The 16,358-nt window shown below is 47.8% G+C and overlaps 1 protein-coding gene across 1 annotated transcript; it reads right to left on the bottom strand.

Annotated features, from left to right (window-relative positions):
• Positions 1 to 518: 518 nt before the first annotated feature.
• LOC116500148 (olfactory receptor 14C36-like) lies at positions 519 to 1,454 on the bottom strand. Its single transcript, XM_032205062.1, has one exon. It carries the CDS (start codon positions 1,452 to 1,454, stop codon positions 519 to 521), a length of 936 nt encoding a protein of 311 aa, XP_032060953.1.
• Between the last annotated feature and the right edge of the window lie 14,904 nt (positions 1,455 to 16,358).

Genomic DNA, 16,358 nt, shown 5'->3' with positions numbered 1-16,358 from the left:
CTGTTGGTACCATTATCTACAGGAAAAGAGAAACTCTGGGAATTGTGCAGAGAAGGGGAAGCAGGTTCTTGTTGATGGTACAAGGTTCCCTGTAGTCAGTCTCTCAGTGCCTCCTGGAACTCACAGCTTACCGAGTTCAGAAGTGCCAGCACCTGATGTGATGATAGAAAGCAGATGGAGAAGGCCTTCAGGGAGGCAAAAATGAGGTGCTGACAAACAGGCAGTCTATGGACAAGTGAGGGAGGAATAGGGAAAATAAGTTGTGTTGACTACCGGCCTCTGCACTGAATAAATCCTTTCTTAATGAAAAGAAGAAACAGGAGGCCACCTGCCATGCGATGATAGGCCCATTTACAGAAGGCCTCTGAGTCAGTCTGACTGCAGGGACAAGTCTATTCCCTGCAGAAATGGAATGAATGCAAGCACCTGTGTACAGCCATGATTATCAATGACAGAATGCCTCAAAGCACATTTGTCTGAGATCAATCAGAGATCACTTGTGGAGAGAGACAGGCACTTTATTTCATCTTAATTACCACCAGTAGGATCAGTTTCTTCAGTGCCCCTTTGAGTTCCTGGTTCCTCATACTGTAGATAACAGGGTTCACTGCTGGAGACACCACTGAGTACAGAACTGTCATCACCAGATCCAAGGATGGGAAGGAGATGGAGGGAGGCTTAAGATAAGAAAACATGACAGTGCTGAGAAACAGGGAGACCACGGCCAGGTGAGGGAGGCATGTGGAAAAGGCTTTGTGCCGTCCCTGATCTGAGGGGATCCTCAGCACAGCCCTGAAGATCTGCACATAGGACAGCAAAAGGAAAACAAAACATGCAAAGAGTAAACATGCAGAAACCACAATAAGCACAACTTCCGTGAGATAGGCATCTGAACAGGAGAGCTTGAGAATCTGGGGAATTTCACAGAAGAACTGGTTCAGGGCATTGCCATGGCAGAGTGGGAGAGAAAATGTATTGGCAGTGTGCACCATGGCATTGAGAAAGCCACTGCCCCAGGCAGCTGCTGCCATTTTGACACAAGTCCTGCCACCTATGAGGGTACCATAATGTAGGGGTTTGCAGATGGCAACGTAGCGATCATAGGCCATGACAGTGAGAAGAAAATACTCTCCTGAAATCAAAAACACAAGCAGAAAGACCTGGGCTGCACAACCTGAGTAGGAGATAGTCCTGGTGTCCCACAAAGTATTGGCCATGGCTTTCGGGAGAGTGGTGGAGATGGAGCCCAAGTCAAAGAGGGAGAGGTTGAGGAGGAAGAAGTACATGGGGGTGTGGAGGCGGTGGTCGCAGGCTACGGCTGTAATAATAAGGCCATTGCCCAGTAGGGCAGTCAGGTAGATGACCAGGAAGAGTGCGAAGTGCAAGAGCTGCAGATCCTGCATGTCTGCAAATGCCAGGAGGAGGAACTCAGTGATGGAGCTGCTGTTGGACATTTTCTTCCTGTGAGCCCAGGCAACTGTCCCAAAACGAAAAGACAGGAAAGGGTTAGGACAGACTTCTCTGCAAAAAACAAAGCCATTTCTCATAGACTGTCTTCCCCAACACACTCATCCTTTGTCCTTTTTTGCAAGACCACTGTGCAGTTCCTTACTGGAACTCTACTTTTGGCTGACTGAGAGTGTCATGAAGAGCTTGGCCTCTGCCTGTAGACTCCCAAGGTGTTGGTTTTTTAATTCTGTAGTATCTGAAAACAGGGGGATGGAGGGGTCAGATCTGATATTCAGGATCTCCCAGGTGGAATCCCTCTGAACACAGAAGGGCTTGTCAGCATCTGCACCCCAAATTCTATGACGCTTGCAGAAATAAGCTTCAGACCTTTGTTTGTTTGTATTTTGGACAGCCCTTTGAGCCCCACCTTCTCCCACCTCCATCACCTCCTCTGGGAAGTTTTCTTTGAAGGCAGAGCTCCTGAGCATCTGTGGGGCACTCAGGCACAACATCTGTGAGTCCTGACAGGCAAAAGATTTGCAGTGGTTTTGTGCAGGGTGAGGCAAGCTGGTGTGTCCATTGGTGTTGTTCCCAGCTGCCCCATGCTTGCTCCTTCTTGCTACGGAGGGGTATTACGGTCCTGTGTCCCCCTGAGAAGAAACCAAACACCTCTGAGAGCACAGGCATCAACTGCAGATCACTGAGTGCCTCACCCTGCCTCCAGGTACCTGAGCAAGTTGTCAGCACCCCACTGCTAGCCAAGGAGTTCCTTTCACCATCCCAACAGCATTTTCCTGCCCATAACATTTCTGTACTTCTCCATCAGATAAAGCAGAGCTGCTATGGGAGATTGCAGCCTGGAAGGAGCTCACAGCTTGGAAGGACATCTCAAGAACTTCATCAAATGTCCTAATGAGGGCATATCTGGTGAAGGGAGGGTCAGATCTTTTCCCACCCCCACTAACTGCATTGCCAGAGTCCCACAGTGTAAAGGAAGCCTGGGACACCACTGCACGACATATCAAGAGGTGCCCCTGTTGCCCTGACACAGGATTTTGGTTAAATATTTTGTCTTAGTGCCTGCCCTTCTCTGCTGCCTCGAGCTCTCTCTGCTGGGAGCTGCTTCTCTGTCCCCATGTATGTGCCCTGCCATGGCTCACAGACCCCATGCCCTGTGCTGTGCGCTCAGCTCTGCCCTGCAGACACCTCCAGGGGCAGGGAACAGCCCAGGGGCATTGCCACCTGTTGTGGTTTAGCCCTTCAGGCAACTCAGCACCATACAGCCATTCGCTCACTTCCCCACAGTAAGACAGGAGACAAAATCAGAAAAATAAATCCTAAAACTTGTGGGTCAAGATCAGGGCAGTGTAAGAGGGGAATAAAAATACATATATATAAAAAAAAAAAAAAAAAGGAAAAAGAACATGTAGAACAAGTGATACACAATGGCACATCACCAACTGATGCCCAGCCAGCTTTGCGTAAGCACTGCTCAGCACAATGTGTTATCAGCCTTCTTCTCATCCTAAATACAAAGCACAGCACCATAACAGCTACTAGGAAGGAAACTAACACTACCCTAGCCAAGACCTGGACGCTATGTTTGCATGCAGCTCACACAATCCCTGATGAAACAGGGAAGGTGACAGTCTTATCTGCAGGCTATTGGTTGCTGAGGTTCCTCACAAACCTCAGGGTGATGCTTTAGGAATCTGAGCCCTTCCTCTAAACCTGACATCCCTCATGTTCCTATCAGCATGAACAAGCAAAATGCTGAAAAGATAGCTGCAGAAAGGCACAGACTTGAGCAGGACATATCTGTCTTGATCATATTCATGAACAGTCCCTTCCAGAGATGTTTGGGCTGTGCTATGGACCCGTGAGCAGCCTACCCCAGGCAGCAACCTCTGGGCACCAGCAGGACCCTGTCCTGCCTTGCACGGGGGACTCCTTCTACCCACAGCTTCTCCCCTCAGTGCCCTGGGCAGCTCCCCGGGCAGACTAAGGGCTGAGCCTGACAGGCAGCAGAGGCCCTGCCCCAGCACACAGCCCCTGGGGCACAGCAGGGACCCTGATCTGCACCACAGCCCTGAGAACCCCTGCCTGCACCCTGCCTGCACAGCCTTCCAGGAGGTACCCTCATGTCCTGTCCTTTTGACAACTTTGGCAGGTAATCATTGATCCAGAGAACTGTCCCTGCACCAGAGAAGTCAGGACAGACACTGTGCCATGTCCTATCAGCCGTGGGAAGTGGCAGCTGTAGAAGAACCCTCTAGGATACTGCATCTGCCTTGCCCTCACACAGACACTTACCATGTTAAAGCTGTGAAGATTTCTTCTACAGTGAACTCTCAGCATCCCCCCCCCCCCCGCCCTCCACACTGCCTTTAACATCCCTTCTCTCAGCCACCCTTGTCCCCTGCAGACAGTGCCCCCAGCCCTGCTGCGCTGTGCAGAGGAGCTGCTCCTGGGCAGAGCTGTCTCTCTGTGGCACTGCCTGCTTGCCAGGAGCTCCCATTGGGCCCAAGATCCCAGCCCAGCTCATCAGCACAGCTCCAGCCCAAATGCTTGCTGTTTCTCCCCCCTCAGGCTCCCTTGAGGTGTCCCTGGGCCTCCAGGGGAACTGACTTTGAAACTGAAGCGATTGCTGATGTTCCTTCCCTCCACTAGGGAAGGAAACTCTTTTCCAGCAGTGTCATTCCTTGTATCCAAAAAAGTATGAAGTTCAAGAATCACCTTTCTGTGTCACAGTTTTAGGCTGGGACACGCATGCAAGGACAGGAAGGGATCTTGCCTTGCCCAGCTGACAGAAAGGTGTCAGTTGAATCAGCCAAGGCATCTCTTTGTTTGCAGTCCTGAGTCCAGAAGGGGGCTCAGCTCCCTCCCATGCCTCACACAAGACATCTGCATGTCAGCTGCTTGTCTCAGCTTCCAGCACATTGAATGAAGATGGAGGCCGGGAGGGAGATGTTCAGATGCAGACATGGCTTTGAACACCTCTGGGGATGGCAATCCAGGAACCTCCTAGACTGCTTCCTCAGGGCTATATTGTATTTCCAGCATATGTGCGGGAAGTTAAAGTCTCCCATGACAACAAGCGCTGGCGGTTGCGTGACTTCCGCCAGATGCTATGGCACAAAGCTGCACCAGAGGAGTTTCAGACTGGACATTAGGAAAAATTCAAACACTTGAACAGGTTTCCTAGTGACCTGGATGATGCCCCAGGCCTGTCAGTGTCCAAGAAACATTTGGACAATACCCTCATACATAGTCTCTAACTTTTGGTTAGCCCAAAAGAGGTCAGGCAGTTGAACTGGATGACCTCTGAAGGTCCCTTCCAACTGAACTATTCTATTCTGTTCTATCCTATCCTATCCTATCCTATCCTATCCTATCCTATCCTATCCTATCCTATCCTATCCTATCCTATCCTATCCTATCCCTCGCTGAGGGTGCACTCAATCTCATCATCTATGTCATTGAAGAAGACATTGAAAAGCACTGGTCCCAAGACAGACCCTTGAGGGACACTACTCATCACCAGTCTCTACCTGGACATAGAACTATTGACCACCACTCTCTGTGTGTGGCCATCAAGCCAATGCCTTATCCACCAGATGGTCCACCCTTCAAATCCATATCTTTCCAATTATGAGATTAGGATGTCATGTGGGTCTATGTCAAAGGCCGTACAGAAGTCCAAGTAGATGACATTGGTCAGTCTTCCTTTGTCAGCTGATGCAGTTACTCCATCACAGAAGACCACCAGACCAGTCAGGTACAATTTGCCCTTGGTGAAGCCATAATGTCTGTCCTGGATCACCTTCTTGTCCTGCATGTGCCTTAACATTGTCCCAAGGAGGATTTGTTTCATGATCTTGCCAGGCACAGAGGTGAAGCTCACTGCTCTGTAGTTCCCTGGGTCTTCCTTTCTACCCTTTTTAAAAATGGGAGTGATGTTTCCCTTTTTCCAATGTACTGGGTCTGGCTGAGGTGGAGTTAACATTCCCTGCAGGAGCCCATACAGGGCTGTGCTCTGCACTTGTAGCTAAAACAGCACTGGTATCACACCAGTGTTGTGTCTACTGCTGAGCAGTGCTGGCACAACACCAGGACTCCCTCCAACCCCCCCAAAAGCTAGCAGGCTGGGGGTGGGTAAGAGGTGGGGAGGGAACGTCACCAGGGCAGCTGACCTAAACCGACCAAGGGGTATTCCATACCACATGATGTCACACTCAGAAATAAAAAGTGGAAAAGAGGATGGAGAGGGGAGGGGTGGGCTCTCATTATGAAAACGTCTTTCCTCCCAAGGGGAGGCTATGCATCTATGCATCAACGCATCACTTGTTGATAGGCAGTACAGAGTAATTTATCTTCTCTCTCAGTGGTTCCATGTGGCATTTTATTTTATTTTATTTTTATTTTTTCAGCCTCTGTACTTCATTCCCTTTCCCTTTGAGAAGGAGGAGTGAAAGAGTGGTTATGGTAGAGCTTGGCTGCTCACCTGAGTAAAACCAACACATCAAGTCACTGGGGACTTTGCTTGACTGCCATGAGTTTTCAAATATGATGGAGAGTGGCTTGGCAACTACATCAGCCAATTCCCTCAGGATGTCAGGATGCATAATATCAGTAAAAAATTATTTTTGCACAGAAGGAAAGTGTAGGTACATCTTGCTGGCATGTGTCTATGAACTATGAAAAAAAAAAATCAGGAAATTTTGTAGGTCTTCAAAAATTCTGAAAATGAAGACTTCTTACACAACTATCACAACACTTTTTTTTTTTTTCACATTCACTTCAACTTTTGCCTAGCATCTTTATATACGGCTTGATTCAGTTGCTCACACAGAGTAGCCACTGCTTCCAAGATGTGCTGTTACTAAACAGCCATCTTTTTGGCATATGTTTCAACCTTTGCTCAACATCTTCAGTCAGGGCTTTATTCAGTTACCCATCCAGAGTGACAGTGCTCTTTTGGGCAGCTGAAGCCCCCCAGTGGGGTTGGGGAACGTGACCTGGCATGTACAAGCACCTTTCTGCTGGAGCAGGAGGTGGTGCAGAAGCAGGGTATGCCAAGACATCTCAGTTGAGACAACTGATTTCTCTCCTTTGACTAGAAAGAGAAGTCTGAACAACTGAATGAAAGGTGTGGTCTGTTAGAGGAGATCACACTCATGCCTGCTGGTATTGGAGTCACATATTAAGTGCCGTGCAGAAAATGAAAAATGAGTAGGTCTAGGTGCTTCAGTCTTCCTGAGCACGTTCCTGTAACCCATGTATGCTGGGATTAGTGCAGACTTGGCTATACAAAATCAGGCATCTGATTCAGTTTCTCTCTTTCCTTCCCTGAATCAAGGTAGCTCATGCCTTCAGCATGTGACTTGCTGCATGCCAAGAGTGAATATCCACATAGAGTCCAGGGCAGGGGGTGTTTTAGGTGTCTTTCGATCTGTGCTTGAAATAAACAGATGTTTTCCAATTGTCAGATATTTTCTAATTTGGAAAGTGAACTTCAGAGGAGGTAGTTTGACTTTCATCTTCTGCAGAGGAATGACTTGTATGCTTTTATTGAACTAGGCCTTTGTTTTTGATTGTTGTTGTCTGGGTTTTGGCTAGGATAGAGTTAATTTACTTTACAGAGGTTCCTGTGATGCAGTGTTTTGGACTTGTGATGGAAATAGTGGTGATAACGTGTCAATGTTTTGTTTGTTGCTGAGCAGTGCTTATACTTAGTAAACGCCTTGATTACTGTGTGCAGTTTTTGGCCCCACAGTAAAAGATATAAAGTTGTTAGAGAGTGTCCAAAGAAGGGCAACAAAAATGGTAAAGGGTCTAGAGAGGAAGATGTATAAGGAGTAGCTGAAGTCACTTGGATTGTTCAGCCTGGAGGAGACTGAGGGGAGACCTCATTGAGGTATACAGCTTCCTCATGAAGAGGAGTGGAGAGGCAGGCACAGATCTTTACTCTCTGGTGACCAGCAATAGGACCTGAGGGAATGGCTTGACGCTGTGACAGGGATGGTTCAGGCTGGATATCAGGAAAAGGTTCTTCATCGAGAAGGTGGTCAGCACTGGAAAAGGCTTGTGATAAATTAGTGGGGGTTTGTTCATTGTCTTTGAGGAATTTGGAGAATCTGCTGGGGAGAAAAGGTTGTAAAATTTAATGGCCTTGATAAGGGAGGAAGCAGGAGGGGGTGTTGGGTGAACATCCTTGAGTTAAACCAGACTCTGTGAAATTCCTTACCACAAGACATCCTTTTTGCCACTTCACTACCCCCACCTGAACACGAAGCAGAGGAATAACGACCCCCCCTCTCAACAATAGACTGCGCAGCCCCAGCCAGTTCAACAAGTCCTGATAAGCTGGAATTCAACTGCTATAAAACAGCAACACTGGAAAGGGAAGTTGCGTGCTGTTGCGGAGCAGAGACTCCCCAGCCGCCCAGCGCTGTTTTGCTTGTGTCTGCTTACTTGATTAATAAAATAATTTCAATAGACCAGTAAATTGTGTGGTCTAATTTATAACAATTTGGTGCCGTGACTCGGATGAAGGCGGATTGATCAGGAGTCCCTCTAGGGGAGGCGCCCCGCCGATTTTAGCGGCCCCAGAAACGGAAACTCCTGCTCGAGCCCTTCATTGACGACAGGCTTGCCAGGGAAGTGGTCATCGAGCCTTCCAAAGTTCAAGAAGTGTTTGGACAGTGCTCTTAGACACATGGTCTGATTTTTTGGGTGGTTCTTTGGGGATCCAGGAGCTGGACTCGATGATCCTTAGGGGTTCCTCACGACTTGGATATTCTATGATTCTATGTTAATGGAAAATCATGCATGGAGACGGCACGTTTTAGGGAGTTTTGCACGTTGAAGAAGCCCTCTGGTGTCAAGTTCCTGAACTGCAGCTACTGAAAGACCAAACAAGCCTCTGAAGTAAAAGACAGGAGAAAACCTCCAAATTGCTGAGGCAGATGGAAGGCCACACTGAGAACCATGACTGAAGAGACCATAAGAAGAATGACCAGACAAGGTGTATGTCATTGGGGGCACTGCATATCTCAGCACTGAAATGCACATCCTCCTTCTGCTGCTGCCTCAACATGAAACATCCACCTATTTCACTTCAGCATGAACTCCTGCTCTCCCCAGTATCTCAGCTCTTCTTCCTGCTTTTAACACACTCACTACTACACAATCACTCTGCTCTCCTTGCACTCCCCTGAGGCTCACAAACCCTGCCCTCTTCCCCTGCAGTAACAGGTCAGAACTTCAGGAAGTTCATGCATCCTCCAGGCTCATGGACATTTCCTGGGGTCCATCCAAGTGTGAGGTGTTAATGGAGGGGAAGAGAGGAAGGTCGGCTCATGGGGCATGGCTGAGCACAACCAGGCACAGCAGTGGGCATTCCTCTTCTCCTAAGTTGAAACACACACACAAGATGGAAACACCTCTGTCATCCCTGACTTGTGCTGGAGGGGTCTTCCTTCCTCTCACAGTCCCAGGAAAAACATTACCCTCCATCCATAGACACCAGCTGCTTTCCATGTCTGAACTCACACATGCTTGTAAGGACTTCCCAAGCCATCAGCTATGACCTTGTTTCTCACTGCTGTTCCTGATCCTGTGGCTTTAGAGCAAGTAGTCTCTCCTGAGAAGTGGATCCATCCCCTGCCATTCACAGCAGAGGGAAATCAACAGAGTCTGTGCCACCTGAAGAGATGAAGGGCGACCTCTGCAAAAGCACCCTTCATCAGAGCCTGGTAGATACGTACTTAGAGATAGGGCTTCATGTCTCACATTGCAACCACTCATTTAATTGGCATTGCTCTGAGTGGATACCACAGAGGTAGTCTGCTTCATTGCAGGTGTTTAAATGTAGGTAGATTCATGCTTTTATTCTGTAGGTATTGAGACTTTTAGGGAAATCAGAAAGACACATGAAGGATGATTGAAGGATTCTTGACAGAAGCCTCACCAGGTTTACATCTCAAGAAATGAGATGCCTGAGGGCAAGAGAAGGAAGCTTTGGGCACTGTCGTGGGATTTGGGAAGCTGAAGCATGTTCCCCTCTCCCCAGTACCCTTCCCTCCTCAGTGAGCTGTGTGAGAAACTCTGCCAACAAGTTCTGGACTCACAGGTGTGTCAGGGAGCTTGTGTCACACAGTGCTGTCCTGCCAGCTCAGGGTTGGAGCCTCCACTCAAGTCCAAACCATTTCAATTCACTCTACTCCCAGCTTCCCTCAGACACTGGCTAGTGTGTGACTCGACTGTCCTGGCTCTCCAGGCAGCATGGGCAACACTTTGATGCTTGCACTGGATCTGTTCTCCTTGTTGGGAATGCGAATGCAGCAATCTCAAGTCAGGAGGTTCAAAAAAAAAACAGCTTCCCATGTGGCCACTTAACAAATACGTCCCATAGGTTGTGGGACTTTCTCTTTACTAACAGAGAAGTTGTGAATCCAGATATCAGAGCTTTCCTTATTTTTCTCCCTCTCTTTTTACCTAGATTCTCAGCATTTATGCACTTCATCTGCTTTGACACTTTGAAATTGTCTTTCAAAAACTGTGCCACCCTGTTTCTTTTTTCTTTCTTTTTTATTTATTTTTTAACCAAATGATTATTCAGAATCAAAGTGTGTTGTGAATCTTTGGTGAACCTTGCATTTCTCAAACCTTTAACTAAGTCACTATTTCTATTGTAAAATTATATTGAAATCATTATGTTACATTGGCTGATGATTAAATGTTGATTCAGTGCAGTTAAAAATCCTACAGTCTAACCTTGTTATTTACTCTAAATTCATAAAATAAGTCTTAAATGTCTGCTGCATTCAAGTTGTGTAAAACTGAATTCCGTGACACCTGCCTAGGAGCTAGACACCCCGTTGGGCACAAGCCTGTGGTGCTCCTTTTCCAGTCTTTCTCCATCCTCTGGAGTTTGTCTGAGCAGAGGATGTCACCTAAACAACTGCCTTCAGAAGGCCTTGTGGTCCTCTCCTGCTCAGTTAACCCTTCCAATGGGTTAGCAGCTGGCCCCAAGACATCAGGAAAGAGCCTTTCCTGCCTCGGTCCTTTACAAAGCTAGCTTCCCCAGCAATGGTGATGGCCTGTGCTCTCACAGGAGGGGCAGCTTGTGACTGTTGCACATGGAAGGCTGCTCCATTTCAGTGCAACTTTCCACTCCAGAGACCTCAGAGCATCAGACTTTCCTGAAGCCTCATGCTGTGGACCCAGCTGAGCCTTAGGTGCTTGGAAAAGACAGCATGAGAAAAAGCAGGCCAGCCCCTTTGCAGTCTGCACCCTGGCACCCAGTGTCCAAGATGGCATCAGGCTCATCTTCTTGGCAGCTTCCCACTGTCCCCATTGCACCAACACCCTCTGGGATCACTCCAGAACCTGTGGGGAATGCATACTCTTTCCTGGTGGTGGCTGTGGCTCTTCTCAGCTCACCAAGAGAAGAAGAATGAAGAAGAATGTGTCCATTCCCAAGAGGCTGAAGCAGGCTTTCAGTCCTGGTGGGATCCCTGCTGGGAGCTGCAGCTGTAGCAGAGAACCTCCTGCAGGCTGCTCCAGGCTCCAGTCCTCCTTCCTTGGCCCCCTCCTGTCCCTTCCCTGGGATCCTCAAAAACTTGATGTCAGATATCCTTGTGGCTGGCCCCAAGCCAGCCTTGTCCCCAGGGCCACATCTGGCAGGCTGGCAGGGGACACTTCAGCCGGCCCCCTTCACCCTGCCCCGGGCCATTGGGACTGGGCCTTGCTGGTTGGCAGCACTATGACACAGGGGTGCCATGGCCCTGCTGCAGCCCCATCTACCTCTTGTGGGCTCAGCGTGGTCCTGAGAAGGAGGAAGGCCCTGGGGGTTGCTGGCCATGGAGAGCAGCTCCATGAAAAGGCATGTTGATATTTTGGTCTGGCACAAGTTGAATCTGAGTCAACCATGTGCCCTGAGAGCTGAAGGGGCCACATGTACCCTGGCTATGTTAAGCACAGCAGAGCTAGCTGGTCAAGGAGGGGGCTTGTCCCACTGTCCTGTCTGCTAGTGTGACCCTTACCTTGAGTCATGTGTGCAGCTTGGGGCACCACTAGAGAAGAAGGACATCAACCTTGTCTTGTGGCATTTTTTTTTTTTTTGATTTGGTTGAAACAGAAGTGCTGAGGTAATAACAGGCCAGCTCCTGTTCTGAACACTATCATCAGAGTCGTTCCAAAAAAAGGAACAGGTTCAGAGGAGGGCCACGAAGATGATCAGAGGGCTGGAGCACCTCTCCTATGAAGAAAGATTGAGGGAACTGTGCTTGTTTACCTTGAAGAAGAGAAGGCTTTGGGGAGACCTCACTGTGGCCTTTCAGTACTTGAATGGAGCATATAAACAGGAGGGGGAATGCCTGTTTATATGTGTTGGTAGTGATAGGACAAGGGGGAATGGTTTTAAACTAAGACAGGGGAGATTTAGGTTAGATATTAGGAGAAAGTTTTTCACTCAGAGGGTGGTGAGGCACTGTAACAGGTGCCTCAACCCAGAGAGGTTGTGGATGCCCCATCCCTGAAGGCATTCAAGGCCAGGCTGGATGTGGCTCTGGGCAGCCTGCTCTAGTGGCTGGCAACCCTGCCCAGAGGAGGAGTGTTGAAACTACATGGTCCTTTTCAACCCAGGCCATTCTATGATTCTATGATTCTACAATTCTATGATTCTATCAGTATGGTGGCAGGCACTTTATATATAAAAATTTAAACATATATATACTTATACAAAATATATATATTTATATATATATAAATATATTAATGACATTGAGAGGGTGTTATAAATGGCTCAGGATTCAAATTAGGATTAAATAAAAAAATAGGATTTATTAAAAGAATATAAAGGAATACAGGTAAGCAAACAGCGCTGGGTGCACCAGGACTCTCCGCTCCACCAGGACGCACACCAGTTACATCAAGCAGCTGATTTTTATGCTCCTAGACTAATACACATTCATTACTACTTCTAAAAAAAACAGGTTATTATAATTAGCTTCCAGGGTCCAGTCCCTCCTACTGGAGCATGCGCATCAGTCTCCTCTGGGGGTCTCTAGGGGTCTTTCATGCTGAAGGCTCGTAGTCTTCCTCTCCAAGTCCTTCCCCTTTGTACTCCTTTGGCACCGTACCAAGTATATAGAACATTTTCTGCAGGTCTTGTCTCCCAGACATCCTTCAGCTTCTTTTTTCTTCTTCTTAATCTCTTGGCCACCTGGCCAGATACCAGAGGTTTGCATGGTATCCCATAACAGTCACTAGTTGTTATCAGTTGTTCTGAAACCCCAGACATCAAAGACTTCATACAAACACAAATAGCTTTCTTATTGACACTTCACCAGTAATTAAAACATTCTTCACCAGCCATTCACAGGGACAGTCACACCTATAGCAGTGTTAAGTTAATCTCAAAGAAGACAGAAAAAAGGCTGTAACTGTTAGAAATAGAAGTCCGGAATAACAAAAGCAAACAGGTTCATAAATTTGAGGAGTATTTTCTGAAGACTTGATAAATTGACTAGAATGAGGGGGAGACTGGGACACACTGCATCTGTGGTTCAAAATTAAATTGCCAGTGCAGGGCCCAGAGGCAGACAGGACTGTTCTTTATGGACACGAATTGTTAAACCATTCCTAACAGGGTTTGTTCTCTGCCCTTGTTCTCTGGACACCCTTGGAGATGCTGCATGGAGCAATGGTCACAGAGCCGCCCCTTGCAACCACTGTTCCCAGCATTGGGTTCTTGCCCCAGCTGAAACAAGCGGTTTCTTCTTCTGCAGAGGAACACCAAATGACTACATCCAAAGACCCTGTTTGCCATGTTCACATGAGATTTCACAAAGTATTGGTGTGGTGAAATGAGCCCAAGTGCTGTTCCCTAGGGGTATCATCAAGTCCTGTGGGACAGAGTGTCTCAAGGTCACTTCACTTTGAGGGTAATATCCACTGAGAAACAACCTGAATGAATCGCAAAAACACAGAATTGTCTAGGTTGGAAGAGACCTCAAGATCATCGAGTCCAACCTTTGACCTAACACTAACAGTCCCCACTAAACCATATTGCTATGTTCAACATCTAAACGTCTTTTAAAGATCTCCAGGGATGATGACTCCACCACTTCCCTGGGCAGCCCGTTCTAATGTCTAACAACCCTTTCGGTAAAGAAGTTCTTCCTAACATCCAACCTAAAACACCCCTGGTGCAACTTAAGCCCATTCCCCCTCGTCCTGTCATCAGGCACACGGGAGAATAGACCAACCCCCACCTCACTACAGACTCCTTTAATATACTTACAAAGAGCGATAAAATTGCCCCTGAGCCTCCTTTTCTCCAGGCTGAACAAACCTAGCTCCCTCAGCCGCTCCTCATAGAACTTGTTCTCCAGACCCCTCACAAGCTTTGTCACCCTTCTCTGGACTCTTTCAAGCACCTCGATGTCCTTCGTGTAGCAAGGGGACCAAAACTGAAAACAGTACTCGAGGTGCAGCCTCACCAGAGCCGAATACAGGGGGACAATCACTTCCCTAGACCTTCTGGCCACACAGCTTCTTATGCAAGCCAGGATGCTGTTGGCCTTCTTGGCCACCTGAGCACACTGCCGGCTCATATGAAACAATGCTAGACATGATTTCAGCTACTACATAGGCCTTGTGCAAAACATTTGACATTGTCCCTCATGACATCTTTGTCTTCAAATTGGAGAGACAGGGGTTTGATGGATAGGCTGCTTGGTGGATAAGAAATTGAATGGATGGTCACACTCAAAGTGTTGTGGTCAGTGGCTCAATTTCCAAGTGGAGAGTACTGATAAATGGTGTTCCTCAGGGTATTGGGACTGGTATCATTTAACATCTTTGTTGGTTAAATGGACAATGGGATTGCGTGTATCCTCAGCAAGTCTGTTGACATCAAGCTGTGTGGTGCTGTTGACTCACTAGAGGGAAGTAATGTCATCTAGAGTGACCTTGACAGGCTTGAGTGGTAGGCCCATGCAAACCTCATGAAGTTCAACAAGGCAAAGTGCAAGGTCCGGCATCTGGCTCAGGGCAATCCCAAATATTAGTACTGAGTGGGCAATGAGAGGATTGAGAGCAAACCTGTGGAGGAGAGGAGGTGAGGGTACTGCTGGATGAAAAGCTTGACATGAGCCATCAGTGCGCACTTATATCCTAGAAAGCCAACCATATCCTGGGCTGCATCGAAAGCAGCATAACCAGCAGGCTGAGGGAGAGATTCTCCCTCCTCTGTTATGTTCTCAAGAAACCTCATCCACCTGGAGCAGAGCATGCAGCTCTGGGGTTGCAATGCAGTAGACACATGAGACTTAGGACATAATACTTATAGAGTGGGTCAGGAGGAGAGCCACAGAAATGATCAGAGGGTTGGAACACCTCTCCCATGAAGACAGGCTGAGACAGTTGGGCTTGTTTAGCTTAGAGAAGAGAAGACTCTGGGGGAAACTTTCATCAAGCCTTCCAATACTTAAAGGCAGCTTAAAAGAAAGATGGGGAGAGACTCTTTCCAACTCCAACTAATTTGTAATTTTGCTCACTGTAGAATGCCTGGAAATGTTTTTGAGAACTTTTTTATAGTATCCTTGCACCAGTTGTACTCTAGGTTACCATAGGGCAGAGCCTCATTTTGAGAAATACCCCACTCACAGGGTAACCTTAAGGAGCAGGGATTAAAAACAGCAGCAAGACCTCAAAACACAGGATTGTCAAGCACTCTAACTGTGCAGTCCATCCCCTTCTTCCCTGAGTCAGAAGGGACCTCTGGAGATATCCACTAGCATCATCTTCTCTGAGCAATGATAGCTTTACAGGTAGATAGGTTAGTCAGTCTCCAGCTGGGTTTTGAAAATCTCTGGGCCCATGACCCAGGCTGATCTACTGTCTTGGTGTCTGTTCCTCCCGTATAGACACTGATGCCAGCAGGAGGATGGAGCTGGTCAAATTTCAAAGATCAGCTCCCCTTGGACAGTGGGGAACAGCCGTTCCCATGCTTTTCACAAGTGGTCCCCAAGCTGGTGGTGCTGCTGTGCAGAGCAGATGGGCTGTAGTGCTGTGGGGTGAATCTGCATGGCTTGGTGGTCAGGGTGGGAAGCAGACTTAGACAGGTCCGGATCACTGGGTTGGACCAGGCAGAAGTACTTCATGAATGGGGAGATGAATCACTCCCTAGCTTCCCTTCCCTCTGCCTCCTAGGTACCCACTCTCTTCTCTGAGACTACAGAGTCACAGGTTCCCTGTGAATACCAGGCTTTAGTTCTTTCACTGTGGCTGAGCTCACAGAGGGAAATCTCTCACTTTCACAGGGGCTGCAGTAACTGCTCATGCCAGGCTCCAGTGTCCCTGGAGGTACACTGGTCTCTGCAGGCAGCTCCAGACTCCCCTCCTGAAGGACATCATCTATGGATCACATGTGGGAACAGCCCTGGCTATGTAATGCGGTGACCATTCTCTGCCTCCACTGTCAGCAGACACCAATGGGTGGGTCTTAAATCTAGCCCTAGGTCTCTGACAGGTCACAATGCAACAGTGAGCCATTCCTTCCTGAACCAAAGCAGGAACAGACCCTTCTGGGGACCAATTCTTTGGGCCTATTCTTGGCACTGGTATCAGAAGGAAATCGCAGGCTTCAGGCATTGCAATGGGGCGATTCCATTTCGTTACAGAGATGTGCATTCTCTTGCTGTTAGGAACACATTCATACAGCCTAAACATGAGACAGAGCAGGTTCGTTCATCTCATATTTATGAGTCATAAATATGAGTCCTCATATTTATGTAGATGCAAGAAACACAAGCAGTCAAAATGACACTAAGAAAATATTAATATTAATAATAGCAAAAACAAAGAAAACCCAAGGCTGGAATGGGATGGACTGGGGT

Source organism: Aythya fuligula, chromosome 31 (assembly GCF_009819795.1).
Source record: "Aythya fuligula isolate bAytFul2 chromosome 31, bAytFul2.pri, whole genome shotgun sequence".
NCBI classification, from domain to species: Eukaryota; Metazoa; Chordata; class Aves; order Anseriformes; family Anatidae; genus Aythya; species Aythya fuligula.
The sequence above is the reverse complement of the archived record's forward strand: the minus strand, read 5'-3'. Positions and strand labels throughout refer to the sequence as shown.

Excerpts from the sequence above, each read along its gene's own strand:
- LOC116500148 (XM_032205062.1), bottom strand. The coding sequence starts at position 1,454 with ATGTCCAACAGCAGCTCCATCACTGAGTTCCTCCTCCTGGCATTTGCA.